At 60.1% G+C, this 22,770-nt stretch overlaps 1 protein-coding gene across 5 annotated transcripts in view; it reads left to right on the top strand.

The window, feature by feature from the left end:
* Positions 1 to 339: 339 nt before the first annotated feature.
* BEGAIN (brain enriched guanylate kinase associated) overlaps positions 340 to 22,770 on the top strand; it is a 45,494-nt gene continuing 23,063 nt past the window's right edge. For 3 of the 5 annotated variants that reach the window (XM_036100025.2, XM_078054229.1, XM_078054228.1), the window contains exons 1-2: positions 340 to 458; positions 18,571 to 18,599. In XM_036100025.2, the coding sequence (XP_035955918.2) occupies positions 417 to 458; positions 18,571 to 18,599 (71 nt within the window). In that variant the 5' untranslated portion in view covers positions 340 to 416. Of the gene's footprint in view, positions 459 to 17,506; positions 17,553 to 18,570; positions 18,600 to 22,770 lie in introns of those variants that run through there. The other 2 variants (XM_078054227.1, XM_036100023.2) reach the window with 2 other exon arrangements.

Here is a 22,770-nt window from a genome sequence, read left to right as displayed (position 1 = left end):
TCGTGCATTCGTTCCTCATTCATTCGTTCCTCCCGCACGCACACCAGGCACTCATTCATTCATGCGCTCCGCCATTCATGCTCGCACGCGTTCATTCATTCCCTGCCCCGCCGCCATTCCTTCCCCCGCTCCAGCGCCCCCCGCGGCACCCCCGCGCCGGGTGCCCGGCCCCGAGCCCCCCGAGTGCGCCCCGGCCCTGCGCGGCAGGGGGGAGCCGCTGAATCAGCCGCGGCTGCGCGGGGCCCGGGCTGGCGGGGAGCCGGGCTGGGGGCGGGGGGCGGGCGCTCCCTGCGGGAAGCCGGGGGGTGGGGGAGCCCCGGCCGCGCCGGCTCCCGGCGCGCTCGGCCTCGGTGGGGAGGGCGGCGGGACCCGAGCGCGGTGGCGGCGGCGGCGAGCGGCGCGGCTGCCCCGGGGCCATGTGGACGGGCGGCCGCCGGCCGGGCCGGCTCCGCCGGGCGGTGAGTACCTGCGAGCGGGGAGGGCGCGGCGCGGGCACCGGCGGGGGGGGGGCGGGGCGGGCGCCACCCACGCCCGGGGCGGGCTCTGCTCCGCACCCCCGCTCCGGCCGGAGGGGGGGGCGGGGGTGGGGGAGGCGGCTGTCCAGCCTCCTCTCCGCTGCCCGCGGCGCCCCCTCCGGTGCCGGGGCGCCAGGGCCCCGCCGCGGAGGTTTCGCTGGCCCCGGGAAGGGGGTGGGGGTGGGGGTTCCGGCCGGCCACTCCTGGGAACCGGGCGGTCTCGGGGCGGGGCGGGGACTCGGCCTCCGCGCGCGGCTCTGCCCCTCCCCGCCCCCCGCCGGCCCGAGCGCCTGGGTCCGGTTTGCGGGCGATCGCCCCCCAGACCCGCGCGTCCCTGCGGCGGGCCGGAGGGTGGGGCGGGGGCCCGGGGCGAGGCCAGGGGACAGGTGGCCGGGTGCCGGCAGGCCTCGTCCTGCCCAGCGTCAGGGGGCAGGGCCAGACCCGGCTCGGGGAGGCCGCCCCAAAGGCCGAGTGGCCGGAAGGAGGCTGGACCCCAGGCCGGTTCACCGAGCGTTTGCAGCGCGTGGGCGCGCGCCAGCCCCAGAGACCCTCCGTCTCGTTCAGGACCTGCAAGGCAGGGGCTGACATTCCCCTCAGTTACAAGCGAGGAAACTGAGGCCCAGGGCCGCTCAGCTGGCGCTCCCACCCTCCCAGAACCCCGGCGCGTTGGATGGGAATTTCTGCCCTAGCGCTTCCGCTTCCTGCCTGATTTAGAGGTGTTTCCTTCCTCGTCTGTGCCCCACCCCATCCCCAGTGTGGTTCCTCTGGGGCAGGAACAGCGTGGGCGACCTCCTGGAGTCTCCTGAGCAGCGGGATGGGAGCGAGTAGGCACCCAGGAGTGAGTGGGGGTGGCCGAATGAGGAGCAACTGCAAATGGGTCCTGCAGGGCCTCGGGCGCCCGCTGTGCACAGCAGGGGTCAAGGACTTGGGGCTCTGTGGGGCAGGGTCTCCCTGGGCCTGGCTCCTTCTGGGGTCCCATGCCCTCCATCTCTAGGGGCCATGGACAGATGGCTTCCCTTCATTGGGCCCCAGTTCCACCACCCACCAATGACAGCAAAGACCCTTTCTGTTCCCTGGGGTCCAGGGGACGTGGGAGAAAGCCCCTTGTAAACTGTGGTGTGCTATCCAGCCAGGCCCGGCGTGGCCCTGCTGGCTGGGGCAAGTGGCCCATGGAGGCGGCTCTGCCTGGCATCTGTGACGTGCAGGGCGGGGAGGCAGCAGCAAGGGCCCTGGCAGCGTCCCCGAAAACCCTTAATTTTCCCGACTCTAACTATAATCAGGGCGGCACAGAAAAGCAAGCACAGTGGCAGATGCAGCTTCTTCCTGGCTGCTCAGCACAAAGATGCTGGGCGAGGGGCGGCTGTGCCTCGGTGGAGGACCCTCCTGAGCTGCGGGCTCATATTTATAGCTCTGTGCTCTGCTGATCCTCAGAACCTGGAGCTGTTCGCACCTGGAATGCTGAGGGAGGAGGGTGAAGGCTTCCAGGAGCCTGTCTTATGGGATGGACTTTCCATGGGCTAAGGTGGGATGCAAGACATTTCCAGGTCTGGGTGGGAAGTGAGTCACAAGCAGTCTGTTAGATCATCTCCCATTCACTTGCAGGGACTCGGGCACAGAGTCTGGCCCACGATCCGAGCCATTTATTGAACACCTACTGTGTGCCAAGCCCAGGATCAGCAGTTTCAGGCATCATCCCCACAACAGCACTCTGAAGGAGTGCCCCTGCTCCTGTAGGCACTTGATGTTGACGAATGAATGAATGAAATGGAATGAAATGAAATGAAATGAAATGAGAGTAGCCCAGGAATCCGTGTCCTGTTTTGGAGACAGTCCATAAATAGTTTCTCAAATCCCAGGAGGTGAGGTCCGGGGCTGAGTCAGAGCTGAACACGTGAGGGTAGTGGAGTGTCAGGAGCAGCATGGGTCAAGAGCTGGGGGTAAGAGGGGAGAGTACCAGGATCAGAAGAGGACATACGTCCTATTGGAGTATGGATGGAAGGATCTAAAATGGATGGACAGATGTCAACAGATGGATAGATGGATTAAGGGATGGGTGGATACAGGAATACATGCCAGGATAGATGGATACAGGCATGAGAAAATGGATGGATACTAAATGGATTAGTCAGTGCTTGGATGCTGGGACAGATGGATGGGTACTCAACTGTCAATAAGATGGTGGATAAAGGAATGAACTGATGGATGCAGGAAGAACGGAGGGATAGGTACATGAGTGTATGTTAATGAATGCTTGGATACAGGCATGGAAGTGTGGATCAGTGCACAAATGGACACATGTCAATGGATGGATGCATCCGTGGATGGGCAGATGGATGCATGGATATGAGATACAAGTAACGAGGATGGATACATGGATGAATGGGTGGATGGATGAATACAGGAATTAGAGAATTAGTAGATGGGTGAGTACAGGTCAGCAGATAGCAGGTACAGTCATGGAAGGATGCACGAATGGGCACATGTTAACGGATGAATGGCTATAGGGATGGATGGGTTGAAGGCTGGTTGGTTGGATGGGTGGAGCATCTTGATTCCCTAGATGCTGGTGTCTTGTTCACATGACCCCCAGTGCTCCGGTTCCAGGATAGCAGAGTGGGGAGGCTGCAGGGCTGGAGAGACGGAAGGGGGCCATTAGGCCTCTCCAATTACGTGTTGTAGGATGAAGTAGCTGTGTAACCTCTTGTAAAGACAGGTGACCAGCAGGGAGTCCTGCAGGGAACTCCGTGCCCAGGGAGACCTCCTGGAAGGTTTGGATAGCTCAAGTGCACACCGCTTCTAAGGAAGAAAGGCTGGGGCAGAATCCAGGGTGCAAACTCCGATGGCACAGAGCATGCGCATGGATGCTGAGGACTCAAGAGAGCTAAGGCCTGTGGCTGCCCTCTAGGATTCGTTTTTGGTTTTTTAAAGATTTATTTATTTATTTATTTGGGAGAGAGGGGAAGAGGGAGAAATTCTCCAAGCAGACTCCTACTGAGCTCAGAGCCCCACATGAGGCTCAGTCTCACAACTCATGAGATCAGGACCTGAGCTGAAACCAAGAGTTGGACACTTAATGGACTGAGCCACCCAGGCACCCCTGGCCTCTAAAATTCTCAGGCCAGCGGGGAAATATCCAGAAGCAACGAGACAAGGTGGTTAAAAAGTACAAGTATGAGAATTCGCAGACCCTCCACGCCCTCATCCATGAAAGGGTGACAGTAATAGAAACTTCTGCACTGGCATGAGGGAGGCCCCAGGAAGGGGACTGCGCTCCTGCCAGTGTTTATTGCAGTCCTTGGCCTAGGGCAAGCCATGGTTGTTGACCAATGACCTCTCCTCAGAACCCAAATCCTTCTCTGTGAAATGGGGTAGCAAATCCTAGCTCGGAGGGTTACTGTGAGAATAAGTGTGGTGATGTCTGGAACCCTTAGTGGGTGCCCAGCATGCCCTGTCCATCCTGTAGGGTCCCACCAGCACCCTATAACCAGGTCTTCCTGTTCCAGCCCAAGAGGCAATGGGAAGTTGTGTCCCTACTCCCTCCAAGCTCACAGAGGCCAGCTTCACACCCATGAGATCAAGGAGGGGCCAGGCAGTGGTGGAGGGGCTGAGGGGGTGCTGGAGAGGAAATAGGGTGAGTACTTGACCTATGGGGTTCCCCTCCTGGGTCTCAATGTCAGAGCCATGGGACCTTGGACAAGTCACTTGGCCTCCCTGAGACTGCTTCTTTTAGCATGAAACTGAGTTCACAGCCATCCCACTTCACAGGGCTGGAAGCGGATTTGGGCCATGATGCATGTGCACGATAAGCATGGAGCTTGACACACAGTAGAGACTCAGGAGGTGGGACTGCAGCAGATGAGTCAAGAGGCAGGAGCCGCCAACTAGGAGCTGTGGAGCCCTTTCAGGAGTGCTGAGAGGTGAGCAGGCCCAGGATGCAAGCTTCGGCAGCCGGCAGCATCCTCTCGGGCCTCGGGCCCAGGCGGCAGGGAGCCCATGGGTTGTTATGACAACGGGAACTTGTCTGATGCAGCCGGTAACTCTAGGAGAAGCTCAGAGGACCAGCTGGCCAGAGTCCCTAGAACACTCCTGTGACCACACATACACAGGGAATGGGACACATTAGAGCTCTGTGTTTTAGGCGTCCTGAGGTCCTACTAGATGCCAGGCTCTGTGATAGAGGCGCCTAGCACCTGTGTTCTCACACCGCTTCCCACAACGGTCCCTGAATGGGGCATCCATCTGCATGTGACAGAGAAGGGACATGACTTGTCCACAGTCATTTTGGGAGTGTTGGAGAGGGATTTGACCTTAGGTCTGCCACCTCCTGCTGGTGATGGTGACAGTGATGGATGTGGAGATGGTGATGGTGATGGAGATGTTGATGTTAATGTTGAGGAGATGGTGGTGGTGATGGTGATGGTGATGGAGATGTTGATGTTGAGGTGATGGAGATGGTGGTGGTGATGGAGATGGTGTTGATGGTGATGGAATTTATGATGGTAATGGAGATGGAGATGGTGAGGTAGATGGTGATGGAGATGGAGATAGTGATGGAAATGGAGATCGTGATGATGGTGGTCATAGTGGAGAAGGGGATGGTGATGGAGATGGTGATGGAGATGGTGATGTGATGGAGATGGTAATGGTGATGGAGTTGGGTTATGGTGATGGTGGTGGTGATGAAAATGATGATGGTGATGAACATGGTGATGGTGATAGAGATGGTGACATGGTGATGGAGATGGTGATGGAGATGGTGGGGTGATGGACATGGAGATGTTGATGGTGATGGAGATGGAGTTGGTGATGGTCATGCTGATGGAGATGGTAATGGTGGTGGTGATGGAGATGGTGGTAGAAATGGATGGTGATGGTGATGGAGATGGAGACAGTGATGTTGACAGAGATGGTGATGGAGATGGAGACAGTGATGTTGACAGAGATGGTGAGGGAGATGAAGTTGGTGATGGTGAAAGTGATGGAGATGGTGGTGGTGATGGTGATGGAGATGGTGGTGGTGAGGGTGGTGGTGATGGAACAGAGTTGCTGATGGAGATGGATGGTGATGGAGATGGAGTTGGTGATGGTGATGTTGATGGAGATGGGGATGGTAATGAATATAGGGATGGAGTTGGTGATGGAGATGGTGATAATGATGGAGATGGTGATGGTTGATGGATATAGAGTTGGTGATGGTGATGGTGACGGAGATGAGGATGATGATGGAGATGGTGATGGAGACAATGATGGAGACGGATATGGGGATGCTGATGGAGATGGACTTGGTGATGGAGACGGAGTTGGTGATGGAGATGGTGATAGAGATGGTGGTGGTGATGTTGATGGGGATGGTAATGGAGATGGAGATGGAGTGGGTGATGGTGCTGGATACAGAGTTGGTGATGGGGATGGAGATGTGATGGTGATGAAGGTGGGGATGGTGATGGACATGGTGATTGTGATGGAGATGGTTGATGGATATGGAGATGGTGATGGGGATGGTGATGGAGATAGGGATAGAGTTGGTGATGGAAATGGGGATGGTGTTGGAGATGGTGATGGAGATGTGATGGTGATGGAGGTGGTGATGGAGGTGGTGATGGAGGTGGTGATGGAGATGGAGATGGAGATGGATGGTGATGGAGATGGTGGTGGTGCTGATGGTGATGGAGATGGACTTGGTGAAGGAGACAGAGTTGGTGATGGAGATGGATATTGATGGTGATGGTGATCGAGATTGTGATGGAGATGGGGATGGTGATGGAGATGGGGATAGTGTTGGAGATGGGGATGGTGATGGTGATGGAGGTGGTGATGGAGATGGGATGGTGATGGCAATGGAGTTGGTGATGGTGATAGAGATGTGATGGAGATGGTGTTGGTGATGGTGATGGAGGTGGTGATGGAGATGGAGATCGTGATGGAGGTGGTGGTGGTGATGGAGATGGGGATAGCATGGGTGATGGGGATGGTGATGGAGATGTGATGGTGATGGAGGTGGTGATGGAGATGGGATGGTGATGGCAATGCAGTTGGTGATGGTGATAGAGATGTGATGGAGATGGTGTTGGTGATGGTGATGGAGGTGGTGATGGAGATGGAGATCGTGATGGAGGTGGTGGTGGTGATGGAGATGGGGATAGCATGGGTGATGGGGATGGTGATGGAGATGTGATGGTGATGGAGGTGGTGATGGAGATGGGATGGTGATGGCAATGCAGTTGGTGATGGTGATGGAGATGTGATGGAGATGTGATGGAGATGGTGATGGTGATAATGATGGAGATGGTGATGGTGGTGGTAATGGACATGGTGGTGGTGATGGAGATGGTGATGGAGATGGAGATGGTGATGGTCATGGAGATGGTCACAGAGATGGTCATGGGGCAGGGGCTGGACAGCTGCTGCCAAGGGGGCTATCCAGGTATCAAGGAGTGGCTATCAGGGGACTGCAAGGCTGGAAGGATGCTTGGCTTTCTAAGAGCCTGAGATCCCTGCTCCCCCATGTTCTCCTCCCCAGTTCTCAGCCCAGAAGGGGTCCACTCCAGAACTACTTATTGAGCACTTACTATGTGCCTAGGCCTGTGTAGAGAGTGAGGACAGAGAAAAGCTTGCATTCCTGGGGACACAGAGAATAAACAAATGATTGCACATGTACCCTTTGCAGTTGGGGGCTGTGCTATGAGAAGAGCAGGGTTGACAAGAGGCTTTTGCAAGGGAACCTGATCTGATCTGGGGGCTGCAAGGGACAGGCTGTTGACTCGGGCCCTGAAGTTAAATGGGAGTTAGGTGAGGAGACAGAGGGAAAGAGAGAGGGAAGGAGAGTGATTCTGGCGGGGAGAACAGCACATGCAAAGGCCCTGAGACTAGATAGAGCTTAGCATTGTCAGGAACTTGATGGAGGTTCCAGGGGGCCCTTCAGGGTAGAGAAGACACCTCGGTATCTCTAGAGAAGACACTGGGCTGGCAGGGCCTTGCAGGGCATATGATCATGTGACATTGTCTGGTTATCTGGTCTGTTAATTTTAAAGTTCATACTGGTATGTTTGTGGGAAGGACCAAGCTGGACCAGCATAGGGTCAGGGGCCCCAGGGAGGGGTAATTGCAGGTGTACAGGTGAGACATGGTGGCACCTGGGACCAGCAAGGTGATGTTGGGGATAGAGGGATGTCCTGAGGTCTGAGAGAAGCTGAATTGCCAGGGCCTGCTGGTTGGCGGGGGAGGGAGAGGAGAGGAAGAAGGAGGGGTCCAGGCAGCTCCTGTGGAGCTGAGCTCATGGATTTGTTCAGACATTCAGTCACAGATGCTGTGGGGACATTCAGAGAGGTGTCTAATTGAGTCCAGAAAAGAAGGAGTCCCTAGCACTTGATATGAGACATCTAGGCACCACCAAGTGGGCAGGGGCCCCAGGTTCACACCCGTGAGTTAGCACTGCCAAGGAGAGTCAAGGCCATGCTCTGAGCAGCACCAGAAGCCCAGGTGGTGGTAGTGGCCAGGCGTTGGCCAGCCAAGGGCCTGGGGCTGCCACCTCCCAGTGAGACTTCCTTTGACTCATGCAGGTGCATCCCAGGAAGGAGTCCTGCCTCCTATCTTCCTGAGATGCCGGAGGCAGGCACATCTCCCTCCACACAAAGGAGAAAGTGCCTAGGCCTGGCTCTGGCCTTTCCTCTGGGTTAATCTCCTCCATTCTACTCCCCATTTAATTACACCCTGGGGCCCCATGAGCCAAAGGCTCTTCCCTCATTGCATTATCAACCACTATTCCTTGCCTTATCCCCTGTGTATTGTTGAGGAATTGCACACAGCTGCTAGTGACAGAAACTGGAAGTAACTACAGCTCACATAGACAGGGGGTTATTTCTCTCAAGTTAAAGCACCAAAGGCAGGTGATCCAGGGCTGATGTGATGACTCAGTAACCATCAGGAACCCAGGTTCCTTTTGTCTTTCTGCTCTTCCATCCTTTATATATGGGTTCTGCCACAAGTTTGCCTCATGGTGCAATGTAGCTGCAATAGCTCCAACCATCACTTCCATGTCGCAGTTAAGAAGCAGGAGGGTGGGGTGTGGGAGCAAAAGAAGCACATGCAAGCTGTCTGATCCCTTTTAAGGAGCTCCGCCTGCAGTCACACCCAATAACTTCTGTTTATATCTCCTTGACTACTCTTGGCTGCAAAGGAGCCTGAGAAATGCAGGCTTTTAGCTGAGTATCTTGCTTCCGGAATAAAATGAATTCTTTACTAAGGACGAATAAGAGAACGGTAGGCAACCAGCAGTCTCCACCATTCCCTCCCATTTGGCCAGATCAATGATGTTCTGATTTCCCCTTCTTCAGGCCCTGTGCTCGCCCTGTCATGGCAGTTGTCACAGCTGTCTCTGTGCTGCCTGTCTCTCCATCTCCATGCACCCAACACCACACGGGCCAGAGGAGATGAAGAGACATGAGTGGCGTGCTTGAGGCCCCGCCCCACTCCGTACACAGCAGGTGCTCATTCAGTGCAGGCTTCCTCCCCAGACAGACACAGAGCTCAGGACATGACCTTCTCTGTAGCACTTTCTAAGCCCTGAAGCCCAGCTCCCACTTAGTGAGAATCAATTTAGGGGGTGGGAGCCCCCCTGCCACGTGCCCTCTGGATCGATGGGCAGGCAGGCATTCAGCTGATCACTCTGGCCAATGAGGGACAGATGGCCCTGAACGCCCCCCAAGAGGGTGTGGGGATCCCAGTCCCATGGGAGGAGAGAAGTAGGGGTCCACGAGGTACTTGGAGAGGCTTGACCTTGGACTGACTAAGGAGGATGTTCTCGGGGGCCGACTCCCAGGCATGGGGCCCGGACCCTGGCAGCCCTGGGCAAGATGGCCACAGCTCCTTCTTGGAGCCCCAGGCCGAAGCCCCTAGGAAGGAAGCATGCAGAGAGGACCTTCAAAGCCGCAAACCAAGTCCCACTCTGGGCCAGAGCCCCGAGGGCCAGACATGCTGCCCCAGCTGGGCGGCACGGCCGGGCCAGGAAGAGACACAGGCATCAGCCGGCCTGCAGTCCACCCCAGAGCCCCTGACGGCCAGAGGCCCCCTTGCCCGGCTGGGCCGCCGACGGGAGGCCAGGCTGCCCTTCTCCAGGTTCCTGGATGAAGTCACTGTGCGAGTGCTCGACCCCGGGACCCTGGAGGCCTTCCGGGGGCCCAGAGGCCGCAGCCCGGAGCCCTCCCCGGGGGAGCAAGGCCCAGGCCCCGCCCAGGAGCCCCTCACAGGGGCTGCAGCTCCAGAGAAGACCCTGGCCTTGAACCCTCCGCTGTCCTCAGCTGAAGCTGCCGGCAGAGCGGGGTCAGGCCGGGCCGTGGAGACTAGTGGTTCTCGAATAGGCAGCGGCAAGCATGGAGGCCAAGCTGCCTCCCCCCGGAAGCCTCCAAGCCGGGTGAGTCTCATCCTCAGCCCATCCTCCAGCCGGCAGCTAGGCAGAGGTCTGCTGTGGTCCCCTCCCTCCTTCTTCCATGCGTCCTTTCTCCGTGAGTCCTTGCTGACCCCCTCCGAGTTCCCTCCTCACACCCCTTTGAGCATATCTGTAATAGGCAAGACCTTAAGAACCAAAAGAATGAATCTCTAAGGTGAAATTTCTGGCTTGGGGCAGGCAGAATAGTTCTGACCCGAGTGTGCATGAGTTTTTGCCTCCATGTTTTACCACAGGATTTCATATGATTATCCCTTCGAATGTTTGAACCTCAGACCCCTCCGTGTGAGGTAGTATGTCACTGTCCTATCGGGCAGATAGATGGATCTGTGTCCTTCACTAATTCCCCCATTTTACAGAATTGGAAACTGAGGCTCTGAGGGGATGCCGCTTGCCCCAGGTCACATGGGGGGTGGGTCTGGGCTAGGACCGAGGTCTTCAAATCTCAGAGCAGGTGTCTTTCTCAGCATCTCTGCACCCACGCCCCTGGGCACACAGACACCTTGGCCTCACTGATGGGCAGCAAGACGTGAGCCCCACGTAGCTGTCCCGGGGACCTGGGTGTGCAGAGCAGCACCCCCACCTTGGTGCTGACCTCTGTCTCCCAAACCATCTGTGTCCCCTGGGGCCAGGATGGGGCTTTATGGGCTCTTGAGGACATAGCCCCATCCGGACTTCTCCAGGCACAGGACCGAGGTGGGGGCCGCAGGGCCAGGTTGGCGGAGCTCGTGACCAGGACCCTCCCAGGATGGCTTCCCTACAGGGAGAGGTTGTTTTAAAAACAAAATTCTGGGTGTTGTTCTAACTCGTGATCCCAAGCACAGTGCACCCCTGGGAGGCTGGTGCCATCATTATGCTCCCAACGTCCAGAGGAGGAAACTGAGTCTCAGGTCATGGCAGAGGAGCCAGGGTTGGACCCAGGCAGTCGTAACCTCTCCCTCTGCCCCTCTGCTCCTCGCTCTTACCCCCCCTCCCCCCCACGGGACCTGCCTCATTCTCCAGGGCGAGCCGGGAGCAGTTTGGCCAATTAGGCAGCCTCCCCCTGCGGCTGCTGGGGCCAGCTGCGCCGAGCTCAGCCCCGGAGTCCGCAGCTTCGGGTAGACTCGGTGCAAGGACCCTCTGCGGGTGATGTGGACAGGTCACCCACCCCCTCTGGGCTTCGGTTTTCCTGGTCATGAAGAAAAGGCAGGAATGATCATGATCCTTCTTTTGCCTTGTCACAGGGAACTTCCGCACCCAACAGGTGCCCTCCTCCACAAGGGCCTGGCCCTGTGGGACCCCCGCCTGTATGCCACTCAGTCCTGCACATGGCGCAGCCCTCACTCTGGGGACATTGGGCCCTGGGGGAGCCCCATGACACCCAGGCCTCTGGAGGATTCCGCGTCTCAAGGCTCCTTGCACGTACCTCCCAGGACTGCCAGGCGGCACAGGGCTGCGGGGACCCGACGGGGCCCAGCAGTGGGTGCCTGGGGGCAGGGCTCCATCCTGAGGCCTGGGGAGTGTCCTTTCCCAGGGAGGGGGCGGGGGGCATCAGCCCTACACACTCTGCACCCCCAGGGCCAATAAGGTGTGATGAGCATCTGTTCTGGGTCCCCTCTGCTCCAGCCTCACATCAAATACTCAAAATAGGTGGGTCCGAGAGACACCGGGATCAGGCCTGTTTCACAGACCAGGAGCAGACTCAGAGAACAGCGGAGGCCTCCATGTCCGCACCGGTGTGTGGCGGCAGGAGGGTTAGAGGTCATGGGTAAAGATGCCTGGCACACAGTAGAGGTTCAGTCCCTGGCATGATGATAGTGATGAAGGTCATGATGGTGGTCCTTCGGCTGTGTGTCTCTGCCCTCCCAGCATGGACAGGCCTGTGTCCCCAGAACTCCCCCCAGGCTGGGGGTGGAGCTTTAGGGTCGCAGGGCAGACCCCTGGCCTCCAGTCCTTAACCTGAAAGCCCTTTTTTGAGGATAATGCCTGGAGTTTCACCATTAACACCTTGGTTGGGGGCGGGGGGGGCAGCTACAAACCAGGGGAGGGACCTAGATTTTAGTCCAGCCTTTGTCCCATCTGGCTGAGTGGCCATGGGTGACCCTGGTCCTCCTCTTCATTGTCTAGTGAACATGAAGCCACAAAAAAGGCAGGCCTCTGAGACCTCCAGCTCTCACTGCCCACAGGCCTGAATGACAGTATGAATGACATGAGCCAGCCAATTCCTGAGGTCAGAAGAAGAGAGCGGGAGGGCCAGGGCCAGGGTCATGGAAGGAGAAGCAGGCTGGGGTCTCTGAGGTTGCCCAGGTGGGGTTGTGACAAGACTCCTGATGCCAGGCCTGGGGGTCCCCAGATCCTGTCCCAGGGGCTTTCCCACTGAGTGACCCCGACAGTCACTCCACCTTCCAGGCCTCAGTCTCCCCAAGTCTAGCTAAGCTGTCAGGTGAGTTAGGTGTGGACGATGCCTCTCCCCAGTGGGGGCCCCCCGAGGTGCCTCTGAGGGGGGGCAGCTGCTTCCCAGCTCCCCAACTGTTGCCACGTGGGAATGTGGGCCGGAGTTGCCAGATCTTGCAAATTTTCAGTAGAAGCCAAAAATATGGAATTTAAAATGTAAACTCTCCCAATTTTTAAATGTTGGCTCAAATGTTTTTAAAAAAATTTTTAAAACCTCTTGCAGGCCAAATACAACATGCTGGCAAGCCAGATTTAGCTCTGGAGGCCAGCTTGCAGCCGCACTCAGCTGGGAACCCGAGGCCCTGCCTGAGGCTACTCATGGAGCCCGGATAGAGGCGGGCAGGGTGGGGAGTGAGACGCGGCCAGGCCTCTGGAATCCCAGGGAGAAGGACACTCCTGGCCCCATCTGGGGACAGCAGTGCCAAGCCAGGGCCTGTGTTCAGCTCCCCAGCTTGCTGGAGGGACCTTGGGCAAGCGCTCACCCTCTCCCCTCCATCGAGTAGGGACGGGAGAGCACACAGCTCCCCTTGGTCCTGCAGCGAAGGTCTGGGCAGGTGATCTGCTGTGTGCCCAGCACAGGCCAGCCCTGTGAGGGATGCTGAGGGACACGAAGCCAGCTTCTGACCCAGGGCACAGTCTGTGAGTGCTGGTCTCCCCCCTGCTCCTGGAAAACCCCGTTCTCGTCCTACCTCCCTTTGCTCCTTTTCAGTGTCCTTGGAGGGCTCCGTCCCTCCCAGCACCCTGAAGTAGCACCTCTGCGCCCCACACTCACTCCCTTGGCGCTCCTCCAGTCCTGTGACTTTTAGTGCTGCGTCTACACGGGCCGATCCCAGATTCACATCTCCTGGACCTGTGCACCCGCCCCCTTGGCCATGTCCCTACTGGGACGTCTGTCACCTCTGGACCTGAGGCCCGATCTTCTCCCCACCGCCTTCCGGCGGCGAGCACCTCTCCCACCTGCACCCTGGCCCCGCAGGCCTGGACTGGTCCTGGCGCCTCCGGCTCGACGCCAGGGGCCCTGCACTCAGCCTTCAGCGCGTCCCCCACGCAGCGGTGCCAGGGACAGTCCTCTGTTTGGCCCTGCAGGGCTCCCGACCCACTCAGGACAGAAGCCCAAGTCCTTACTGTGGCCCGTGACACACCCCCCTGCTCCCCACGGGTGACCAGATGCTCCCAGACCCACCAGGCCCCCCACGCCCAGAGCCTGCTGCTCCCACCAACTCGCCGTCGTTGCTCGCCCTTCATCTTGACCTCCCTGTGGCCAGTTCCAGCCCCAGCCTTCCCTCCCTCACATCAGACACTGGGGCAGCGGGGGCGCTGTGCTGACATCCCCTCTAATCGGAGGTGTCTGCACCATCAGGGCGCAAAGCTCCTCAGGCTCCTTCCCCGCTGAGTCCCCTAGAACAGGGCACACGGTCCATGTTTGTTGAATGAAGGCAAGAAGACATCTTCGAAGGCTGTCCACCCCAGATGATTAAATTTAAAAGGCTGGCTCTCCAGAGGAGCTCTAGCCCCAAGACAGTCCCTTACACATGGCTACCTTGTCAGTCGCAATGTCCTTTAAAACTTTCCCATGCTCCCTAGATGAGGGATTGAGCTCAGAGAGGTTGAGAGACTTGCCAGAGGTCACACAGCTGTGTAGGAGGCCTGAGTCTTCATCAGCGGGAGGTGAGTGACCCCCGTGGTAGCCGCGCCTGGGATTCGAACCCCCTGTGTCCCCTCCACATTGTTCAGCTTGTTTCCTCTCCTGGAGATGGAAGTCGGGGAGCAAGATAAGGGGGAAACTGAGGAAGTCAGAGCCCCGAGTGGATTTACAGAGACCCCAGGAGTGGAGCACTAGGGTCGGGGTCTGAGAGGTCAGTCCCTGGCCCCAAGGGAGGGCAGGGACTGGCCCAGGGTCACATGGTGAGGCAGAGCTGGGACCAGAAGCCAGTCTCCCTGTGTCCCAGACATGGCTCTCAGCACCAAGCAGGCCCGTTCCCAGACAGGGACTCTCGTTCCTTCTCTCTGTAGTTGGGAAACAGAAGGACTTGGAGTGGAATGGGCAGCAGTGCAACCCGGCCAGATGGTCCAGCGGAGGAGTCACTGGCTGGCGGGGGGTGGGGGGGGCGGATGGAGCGGGAGGACCCACAGCCTCAGAGGAGCTCCCTGAGCAGGACTCTGTGCATATGTGCCGTTGGGCTCAGGTGCCACCCAGCTGGGGGAGGGGCATGGGGTGGTGAGTGAATGATAGGAGCCAGGAGGGCAGGAAGGCGCTTAGGGTGGAGAGCAGGTGCCTCTGGCTGGGGAGAAGGCCAACTGCAATGGTTCTGGTGTCACCACTTGCCATTGAAGGCCCTCTGTGCCAGGCCCTGGGGATAGAGGCACAGTGGCAGAAACTGAGGGCCCTGCAGTAGGGGTGTCGTTTATAGGGCAGGGGCAGGGTGGGAGGCAAATGACCAAGGAGGAGTCCAAAGAGACCGGCGAGATGAGAAGTCTTTTGGTGGGCAAGGAGCTACTTCAGATGGGTCGTCAGAGAAGGAAGGCACTGGCCACACAAGATCTGGGGCAGAGCATTCCAGGTGCAGGGAAGAAGTGCAAAGGCCCTGAGGCAGGAGCCAGCTGGGTGAGCTTGGGACCAGCAAGGAGGCCAGTGTGGCCGCTGTGTGCCAAGTAAGGGGCAGGTTGGAGGTGAGGCCGGAGGGTTAGGCAGACTTGCCTCCCTCTATCGCCTCTTGGGAGTGTTTCCTGTGTGCCAGTCACCGTGCCCAGGTGCCACTAGGAGGATGGCATTCGGGGACAAAGACAGAGAGCAGGTGGGCTGAGGCAAGGGGCCAACAAGCAAGGCTCACGGGATGTTTTAGGAAAATAAAGGTGGCTGCTGGGCTGGACCACCAGGAGCGGACAAGGTCACAGTGTGTTGCAGGAAGAGGCGTGGGGCCATGAGTATGGGAGTCCCCAGAGAAGAGCGCTGGGATCCCACTTGCCTGCGGGTCCCTGGAGGGGCCAGAGGGGCCCTGAGGGTATTTCCTGCCCCATCATTTCACGCTGAGGACTCTGGACGTCCCACAGGCCCCTCATATTCATGGTCCCCAACCATCCCTGCCCTCCTCCTATAATGGAGGCACCACCTCCGGCCCGAGACCCGGGCAGTGCCCCCTTTCTCCTCTATCCAGCCCACCAGGCAGGCCCTGGCTTACTTTAGGTGACTTTGAATAAGCCCATTTCAGGCTCTGGTCTTGTTTTTCTCATCCGTAAAAGGGGCATCTCAGGAGTATTCCCAAATCTTGTGCTTATGAATAGCAGCGTCAACACGTGAACCTGGGGCTCTGGCCCTAACACCAAGACCATTGCCAAAGCCATAGCACCTCCTCACAGGGCTAGCCTCACTGCTCACCCTGCTCCCCAGCCACATACAGCTGTGAATGCTCATCACATGTGCATCCAGAGCTGTGTCCAGGCTCCCGAACCCTGGGTAAGGTGCTAGGCTAGCCCTGGGACATGGCAGGGAAAGGCCCTGCCCCAGGGATTATGCATCTGGTATGGAGACCTAAACCAAACAACTCCACTGGGTCTCCATGGAGGGCTGCCTGGAGGAGGCGACCTTTAAGGATGAGGGCACAGGCAGTGGGTCTGGGGAGAATTTGAGACATCGTGGAAAGGTCAGAGCCAGGCTTCGGGGTCTGGAGTAGCGGAGTGAAGGGAGAGGGTCCAAGGTGCCAGGACTAGAGCCCCTCTCCTTCCCCTCAGCCTGCCCTGCCCGCCCTCCCCCCCCCCCCCCGCCCGCCACCACCAGAGCAACTCAGTGGCCTCCCCTGACATTCCTTCTTGGGGGCGAAATTCCCAGACAGACTTTTTAGAAGAGCTGAAACACTCAATATACATAATTAATGCTCAATTTTTAAAATTAAATTTTAATACATTCTTATTAATTTTAGACAAACTCCCTGGCAGGTCATTCACTGTGAGTGATTGAGACAACTGGAGACATATGAGGGGTGTCCCTAGCCTTTGGGAGGGAAAGGCCTCTCTCTAAGGGCTGGGTTCCAGGCCCTGCTGGGCTCAGCTCTGGCCTTTGCTTTCCTTGTCTGTAAATTGGGAGTGACTGCTTCCCTGCTGAGCTGTCCCCGAGGAGCCACGGAGCCTCCAAGGTGTAAGGCTAAGGCATGGGGAGGGTGTGTGTTGGGGGGGGGGGTACTGCCAGTATTTATCCTTGCCATTCTGCTGAGGGGGGCTCCCAGGAAAGAGCGGGGGTTTCCTTTCTCAACCATTAGCCCCCAGAGGGCAGGGCTCACCTCATTGGCTGCGCCCTCCCACCGCAAGAACTTATCCCAGAGCTAAGGAATGTGTGAGAAAGCCTTGGTGGACGGAGGAACACTTGGACTTTTGGGGTTGGGTATGAACCTGGTTGGAGCTGACCCTGAGAAAGCACGGCTCCTCCCACCCTGCACGGGGCCCTGTGGAGGCCAGGCCTGCTGGGTGCTGAGGGTGCCCTGGTGAAGGGACAGGGCTCCCGCCTGGAACTCACAGCCAGAGACAAGAGGCAGGAAAAGACAAGCCACAGTGGTGTAGGATCTAGGCATGCACTGTCCGTATTTATTGAGCGCCTGCTGTATGCTGGGATCTAGTGTGCGGAGCTCGGTGATGGGGACCCGGGAAAGGTGGGCCTGGGTGGATATAGGGGGTTTTCGGGGGAGGCACTGGCCTGGCGGCCAATTCTTTGTCTTTAGGGGAGGAGGGTATTTAGAGGGGGTCTGGGCTCGTGGTCTCCCACAACTTTTAGAGTGAGTGTTGCGTCTGGCGGCCAATCCGGGCCCCCGGCAGATCCTTCCTTCTAAAATTCCTTCCCCCACCCAGCCCCTCCGCAGCCCGCCGGTGCTGAAGGGCCGCAGAGCGCTTCGTCCGCCTCCCCCTGCCCCCAACCCCGGCTCGCAGGTGAGGAAACAGGCCCGCGGAGTCCCGGGAGGGCCTGCCCCAGCACCCGGGGAGTTGGCGGCCGAGCCTGGCCGAGGCCCCCGGGCCGGGCCTCCTAGCTCGGCGCTGTTGGCCGGGCTGCGCCCTCGCCCGGCGGGGCGGTGGGGGAGGCGGCGTGGGGCCCGGACCGGAGCGGAGCGCGCTCCCGGCGGACGCGGCGGCGGCGCCCGGAGCGAGGGGCCGGGATGGGCAGTCATCAGTCTTCCCAGGTGTGTCGCGTGGTCCCTGGGCTCAGACCCCCGTCCCCCTTTAGTGCCAGTCGTGGCACGGAAAGACGGGGGGAAAGCCCCCGGGAGCGGCCTCTGCCGGGCGATGGAGAGCCCGCCCCGCGCCCCCCGCTCCGCGCAGGAAGTGCGATCCCGCCCGGGCCGCTCGCGGTCCCCACGGCTCGCCGGCGCCCGCAGGGTTAACGGCAGCGGGTGGGTCTCCCCGCCCGGCGCGCGGAGGGGCTGCCCGGCTGTGCGGGGCTGGGCAGGGAGGGTCTCCTAGCCGCGCGCGGGCGGGTCTGCGCAAGCCCGGCAGGGAGCCCCGCCGGCGAGCCGGGCGCGCAAGGGTTAATCCCTCGGGCCCGGGAGGGGCGAGCCAGGCCCGGAACCCCAGAATCTGAGGGCAGCGGGGTCTCTGATTGAGGAGTCTGAGGTCCCAAATGCCATCACCCTCGGATCGTGTGAGTGTCGTGTTCTGCAATCCCGTATGGCTCCCAATTCCCGGATTCGAACATTCTCCGACTAGGAGATCCTGCGATTCCGGGCTCGGCTTCCTCCGGGAGGGAGCGCGGAGCCGGAAGGGTTAACGGGCGGGGCGGGGCGGGGGGGGGGTGTGCGGTGAGCGGCGGGGGCCGCGGCCGCGGGAGAGTTAACGGGGCCGGGCCGGGTCCCCCTTCTTCGGGCGAGACCGGGATCGCCCCGGGCCGTGCCATCCCGAGTCCCCGGGCCGGTCCCCTCTTCTCCCCTCCCCCCGGGGGGGGCGTAACTCGGTGCTGGGGAGCGCGGCGGCCCGGGCGGGCTCACCTGTTACTCGGCCGCGGCCCGGCGCACCCCCCTGAGTCTCGGGGACCGCGGCCGGGGGGCAGGGGCTGGGGGCGCGCGGGCCGGGCTTGCGGCCGACAGAGCCGCGCGGGGCGCCCCGCCGCCGCGCCCGCCCGTGCCCGCTGTGCCCGGCTCCGCCCGGCGCGGCCGCGGAGCGCACGCCTCCCGCCTGCTGACCCTCTCGTTTGGTTTCTCGCAGGCCTCTGCCGCAGACATGGAGAAACTCAGGTGAGTGCAGCGGCTCCCGAGCCGCGGCTCGCGGGGCCGGGTCGGGGTGGGGGCGGGAGGGCGGCGGGGAGGGCTCCGCCCGGGCGCAGCCACCGGGCCCGGGCCGCCTCGGCGGGGCTGGCGCGGGCCGGTGTGCCGCCGCGGGGTGCGTGTGTGCGCGCCGCGAGACAATGGGGAACCCCGCGCGCGGGGGCTCCTCGGCCCGGGCCGTGGCGGGGGGAGGGGGTGCGCCGCGAGGGCCTGCGCCGGCCCCCCCACTGCCCAGTGCACCGCCCCGGACTCTCGACTGCCCCCCCACACCCACCGGGACCCTCCGGGCTTCCGCGCCCGCTGTGCGCTGGGTCCCCGCGCCGGCTTGTCCCCCCCCCCCCCCGCCCCCAGCTGACAGTTGCCTGGTTCTGAGCTTTTAAGTTTCCGCCTCGTGGGGGCGGGGGTGGGGGATGGAGTCCTCGCGGCTGGCCAGCGAGGCGGGCGCGTCTTGGAGCCATTTTGGGGGAATCCCGCGAGTCTGGGGAGTGTCCCCTGCGGCCTCCCTCCGGGTGCTAAACTTTGAGCCATCGTGGACTACACCGGGCTCCCTTCGGGGCAGGCCAGGGATCAGCCGATGTGAATATTCGCGACTTCCTCCTCGACTTCCCTTGGCCACCCTGACCCCCACTTTGGGAACACCCCTCCCGTGTTTTCCTTCCGGAGTCTGAGCTGAGGCGTTGTGTGGGCAGCAGGCCCAGCTCTGACTGCTGGGTTTCAGCACCGTCCCCAAGGTCCAGAGGGTCTCTTGACCTCCCCCCTCTGGCTGCCCCTCCTCCCAAGGCCAGAATCAGCATCCATGGGGAACGTGCTAGGTAGCCAGGACGCACATTCCCTGAGGGTCTGGGACCTAGCAGAGCCCAGGCTTGTTCCAGAACATGCCCCAGGGTCTAGGGGAAAGAGACCCAGCTGGCCCTTAGTGCTGTGGGTGAGTTGGGAATGCCCAGGGGGCAGCCTGAGACAGGTGGGCTCACACAGAGGCCCCAGACTGGCTGTTCAGAGCAGGGCCATCTCCTGGCCACTGAGCTGGAGTGCAGCCCTCTCTTGTGGGTCCCACAGGGCATGGACACAGTTGTCCCCGGCTGGGAGGAGGGGTCCAGTGTCTTAGGTCATAGGAGCTCAGACTCCAAATCTGATGTTCAGTCAGACCCGCCTTGTCATGGTCAAGGTCCAGGTGGGGCCAGTGAGGCCCAAGGAGCAGCGGCCCTGGCTCTGGCCCCACAGATGAGCTTAGGCCTCTGACCTCAGGACAGGGCCCTCCCCCGTACCCGTGCCCCCCGCCTTGGCTGTCATCTCACTGGTCTCCCCACCTGGGATGGGTCCCTAGGAAGAAGGGGACACTACTTAACTCAGCTGGGACTTGAAAGCAAGGTGGCATTCGTGGGGCACCCCAAGACCATCTTGGGGAATGGGGGTGGTTCTCTTTCTCTTTCTCTCGCTCTCCATGCCCAGCCAAGGCCTTGAGCACCCACCCCTGCATGCTGGGCAGTGCGGACAGAGAGGACACAGGTGGGCCGGTGAGCCAGGTGAGCCACCTGGGCAGATCCACTGCCTGAGACGCTAAGGGCATCAGGCATGGCTTTGCCAAATGGGCTGAGGGCTTCCCTGGGCCGAGTCCCAAAGGCCAGTGGCAGTAGCCAGGGCCTGGGCTTCTGGGCTGCTCTGGGCCACTTGGGCTTTCAGCCGAGGCAGGATTTTGGAGCTGGTGGGAATGGGGATCCCATGGGGCCAGGACGCACGCAGCATAGCATCCCACAACTGGGGAGGGTCCTGCCTTCCTCTTCTTCTCGCCCCATTAGTGTTCTCAGAGCTACGTCAAGGGCCTTTCCAGACCCGTCCTTCCCAGCCAATACAGGGGCTGCCCCTGTAGGGTTCCGTCCTGCATTTAGTGCTGGGGGTCCAGGACCAAGAGGTCCCGAGGGATGTAGGGGAAGTTGGTCAACAGGGGTAGGTCATGGGGCTTGGGGTCCCACAGATCTAGTGTCTGGCCTCAGTTTTCTCATCTGTGAAGTGGATATCCTAATCACCCCCCCGCCTCACCCCCCGCCCTGGCAGGGCTGTTGGGAGAATGATGTGCCTCACCTGAGACCTGGCCCATAGCAGGGGCCCGGATGGAGGTTCACTATGGGGCATCTGAACCACACTATGGTGGGATCCCCAGGCAGGAGCAGAGGCATTTGTGGTCGAACTGAAGGGGTCTTGGGGTGTCCAGAGAATGACCCTGTGCCTGGGCCCCGCCTCCTGCCCCTAGAGTGCATTTCTGCGCATTGCAAGCTGGGCCTGGGGGTCTGAACTGAGCTCCTGGAGGGCAGGTCCTTTGCCCCATCCCGTACTCGACATCCCATCCTCACTGTGGGGTCTGGAACCAAGCCTGGCTTGTGGGAAGGTCCAGGAAATATGTGATGAGTGAACAAAAGGACCCTCTCACTTTGCCCCTCAGTGGCTCCCTTTGTGGGTTCCCCTTGCCCCAGCCCCTCTGCCGACTCCCTCTGCTCACCACCCACCCCATACTGAAGTCCCCCTTCCCAGTCCCAAATAAGCTGCCAGACCTTTCTGCCTTGGCCTGTGCTGTCCTCCTGCCTAGAATGCCCTTCCACCTGCCTTCTTGTCCACATGACAAACTCTTTGTTCTCCCTGTCACCTTTTCTCTGTGGCTTTTGTGCCTCTCTTGCCCCTCACTCTCCCACCCCCTGAGTGGACTCATTCCCTGTCTGTGTACCGAGTCCTGCACTGGGCGCTGAGACTGAGTAAGACCCAGGCCAACCTTCCAGGGCAGGCGGGGGACACAGGCCCATCAACAGATCTTCCCAGGGATCCCAGGCCAGGGACACTGGCTTGGAATATCAGGGAGGGCTTCCTGGAAGTGGGGATACTTGAGCCAAGGCTTGAAGAATGAAGATAGTTTGCAAGGAAGATAGACTGGACAGACCTCCCAAGAGGCCCAAAGGCCATGGGAGGCCCGAGGAAGCAGGGATGCGTTTTGGGAAACAGGTGATGGGGTGGGGAGCGCAGGTTGATGGAGTGCCCTCCAGCGTACCCTGGAGGGGAGCCCCTTCTAGCAGAGCCTGGGTCTGCCCCCTCGATTTTTCCAGCCGCAGCGCTGCACAGGGGCTGGCCCGCGGTCGTGCTCCCCCAGGTCGGGCCACCTCTGACCTGGGGGCCCCGCAGGGGCTGGCCCACAGTCGTGCTCCCCCAGGTCCAGCCACCTCTGACCTGGCGTCCTGGGTCCCCCTGCCCTCGCTCCCTTAGCCCTCCTGCCGCTGACAGCTTGCGCAAGTCTTCCTGTGACACTCCAGGATTTGTGGCTATTAGCGAGTCCCGGCTGGCTGTCTGCGCGCGGGGCGCCGCAGCTAATCCCCAAATTAATCTGCTCCTCTGCCTTCCTCTGCACAGGGTCCCCTCTGCGTTCGCTCCTGCCGTGGCCACTTTGTCTGCCGCAGGCCTTTGGGCAAGCCCCGTCCCCTCTGTGATGTGGGAAAGTGGGTCAGCTGCTGCAGGCACGGGGCAGGTGCCCCGGAAAGCAGAGCTCTTCCCGCTGTGCGTCCACCCCGCCTGCTCCCCCAACTAGCATTTTTCAAAGTTGTGAACTGTGACCAGCATGCAGAAAAGGGAACAAATATCTGTGCAGTTTAGAGATTAAGTTTAGAACGGCCAGCACCCAGGTCAAGAAGATGACTGCTGCCGGCCCTCCAGGGACGCCCCAAGACCCCTCCCCAGTCGCGGCTCCCTCCGGCTCCTCGGAGGCCTCCAGGGCCCTGGCGTATGTGACAAGCAGTTCTTTGTTTTCTGCATCATTTGGCCACCTGAGAGCATCCCTAACTGACAGAGGTCGTTTTTTGCCTGGTCTAGAACCTCACATCCACAGAGTCTTCCAGCTTGTACTTCAAAGGCTGGTCTTTTTTCACTAAAACGTCATGTTGGCGTGCTGGGGGGGTGGGGATGGCCCACAGCTGGCTGTCTTGGGGCAGCACGTGTGAGTGACGTGACTGCCGTCCCTCTCTTCGCTGCTGGAGGAGTGGGGGCAGCTTCCGGCCTGGGCCACTGTGGACGGAGCTGCTGGACCTTCCGTCCAGGTGCTCTGGGGGCCGCGTGCTGCATGGCTGGGGGTACGCACCGGAGCAGAGCTGCATGGTCAGGAAGAAGC

Source organism: Halichoerus grypus, chromosome 8, assembly GCF_964656455.1.
Source record: "Halichoerus grypus chromosome 8, mHalGry1.hap1.1, whole genome shotgun sequence".
NCBI lineage: Eukaryota > Metazoa > Chordata > Mammalia > Carnivora > Phocidae > Halichoerus > Halichoerus grypus.
The sequence above is the reverse complement of the archived record's forward strand: the minus strand, read 5'-3'. Positions and strand labels throughout refer to the sequence as shown.